The following is a 1,125-nucleotide window of genomic DNA, read 5'->3' on the forward strand; positions in this document are numbered from 1 at the left end:
GTTACCCTGGCTTTGTATATGTCGTTTAAAGCATAATAAAAAAAAAATAAATAAATAAAAAAAAATTAAGTGTCCAACATGCCACACTTCATTTTTCCGGTTATTTAAGTGCATCATCCGGGTATTTAAAGTGCACTTTTTCTTTTTTGGAATTTTCAGTGTGAACGCACTACTCGCATTATTTATGCTTACAAAACGTCATAGAATAGTGCATAAGTACGCGATTTGGGACACACCTAGTGACTTCCTAAAAACCAAAAAGAGGAAGTTGTCATGGGCAAACTTTTGGCATCTCTGAAAAGCTTAACATCTACCTGGATATTAGAGATATTAACACACACACACACACATACATGTTGGTTTTTATGGTTTATGGGGACTCTCCATAGGCGTAATTGTTTTTATACTGTTCAAACCGTATATTCTATTGCCCTACACCAACCCTACCCCTAAACCTACCCCTCACAGGAGACTTTGTGCATTTTTAGATTTTCAAAAAAACTCATTCTGAATGATTTATAAGCCTTTTAAATTACGGGGACACTCAAAATGTCCTCATAAAGCACCTTCTCGTTGTAATACCCATGTCATACCCATGTTATTATGCAAATTTGTGTCCTCATAAAACACATAAACACACACACACACACACACACACACACACACACACACACACACACACACAAATGCCCCCTACAAAAACATGAAATGTTGTGTCCCAGACGAAAATCGAAATGTCTGTATCTTACAGAGAGAGGAGATGCCAGCGCTACTGATGTGGAGCCCGACGCCGCTGCGGTCAGCTGTCCCGGGATGGAAATGGGATCTGGAGAAATACTGAGACTCTTCATCTTTGCAGGATCATCTTGTGCACCGCAGTTTTGCCAAGAAAAGCCCCACACCTATTCGATGAGAATAATGAACAAATGAATTATATACATATATATAAACAGTCCGAGCACAATATGTCACACCCTTACCGTAGTGAATTTAGAGACTCTCCTGCCGAGCAACTGACTCCAGCCTTCCAGCGAAAAACAGTTTACAGCGAAGAGAGCAATGCACACGGAAACGCAGCTTTTCATTTTGCACGGTTAATATTCAAAAAACACGAAGTGTACCTTA

The 1,125-nt window shown here is 39.6% G+C and overlaps 1 protein-coding gene across 1 annotated transcript in view; it reads right to left on the reverse strand.

Annotated features, from left to right (window-relative positions):
• Positions 1-1,119, reverse strand: part of gm2a (ganglioside GM2 activator) — a 3,099-nt gene extending 1,980 nt beyond the window's left edge. The window contains exons 1-2 of the mRNA XM_016264119.1: positions 981-1,119; positions 750-902 (exon numbers count right to left, since the gene is read on the reverse strand). Of these exons, the coding sequence (XP_016119605.1) occupies positions 750-902; positions 981-1,085 (258 nt within the window). The 5' untranslated portion in view covers positions 1,086-1,119. The remainder of the gene's footprint in view (positions 1-749; positions 903-980) is intronic.
• Between the last annotated feature and the right edge of the window lie 6 nt (positions 1,120-1,125).

This window comes from Sinocyclocheilus grahami, unplaced genomic scaffold (assembly GCF_001515645.1).
Source record: "Sinocyclocheilus grahami isolate Dianchi unplaced genomic scaffold, SAMN03320097.WGS_v1.1 scaffold8993.1, whole genome shotgun sequence".
In the NCBI taxonomy this organism is placed as follows: domain Eukaryota; kingdom Metazoa; phylum Chordata; class Actinopteri; order Cypriniformes; family Cyprinidae; genus Sinocyclocheilus; species Sinocyclocheilus grahami.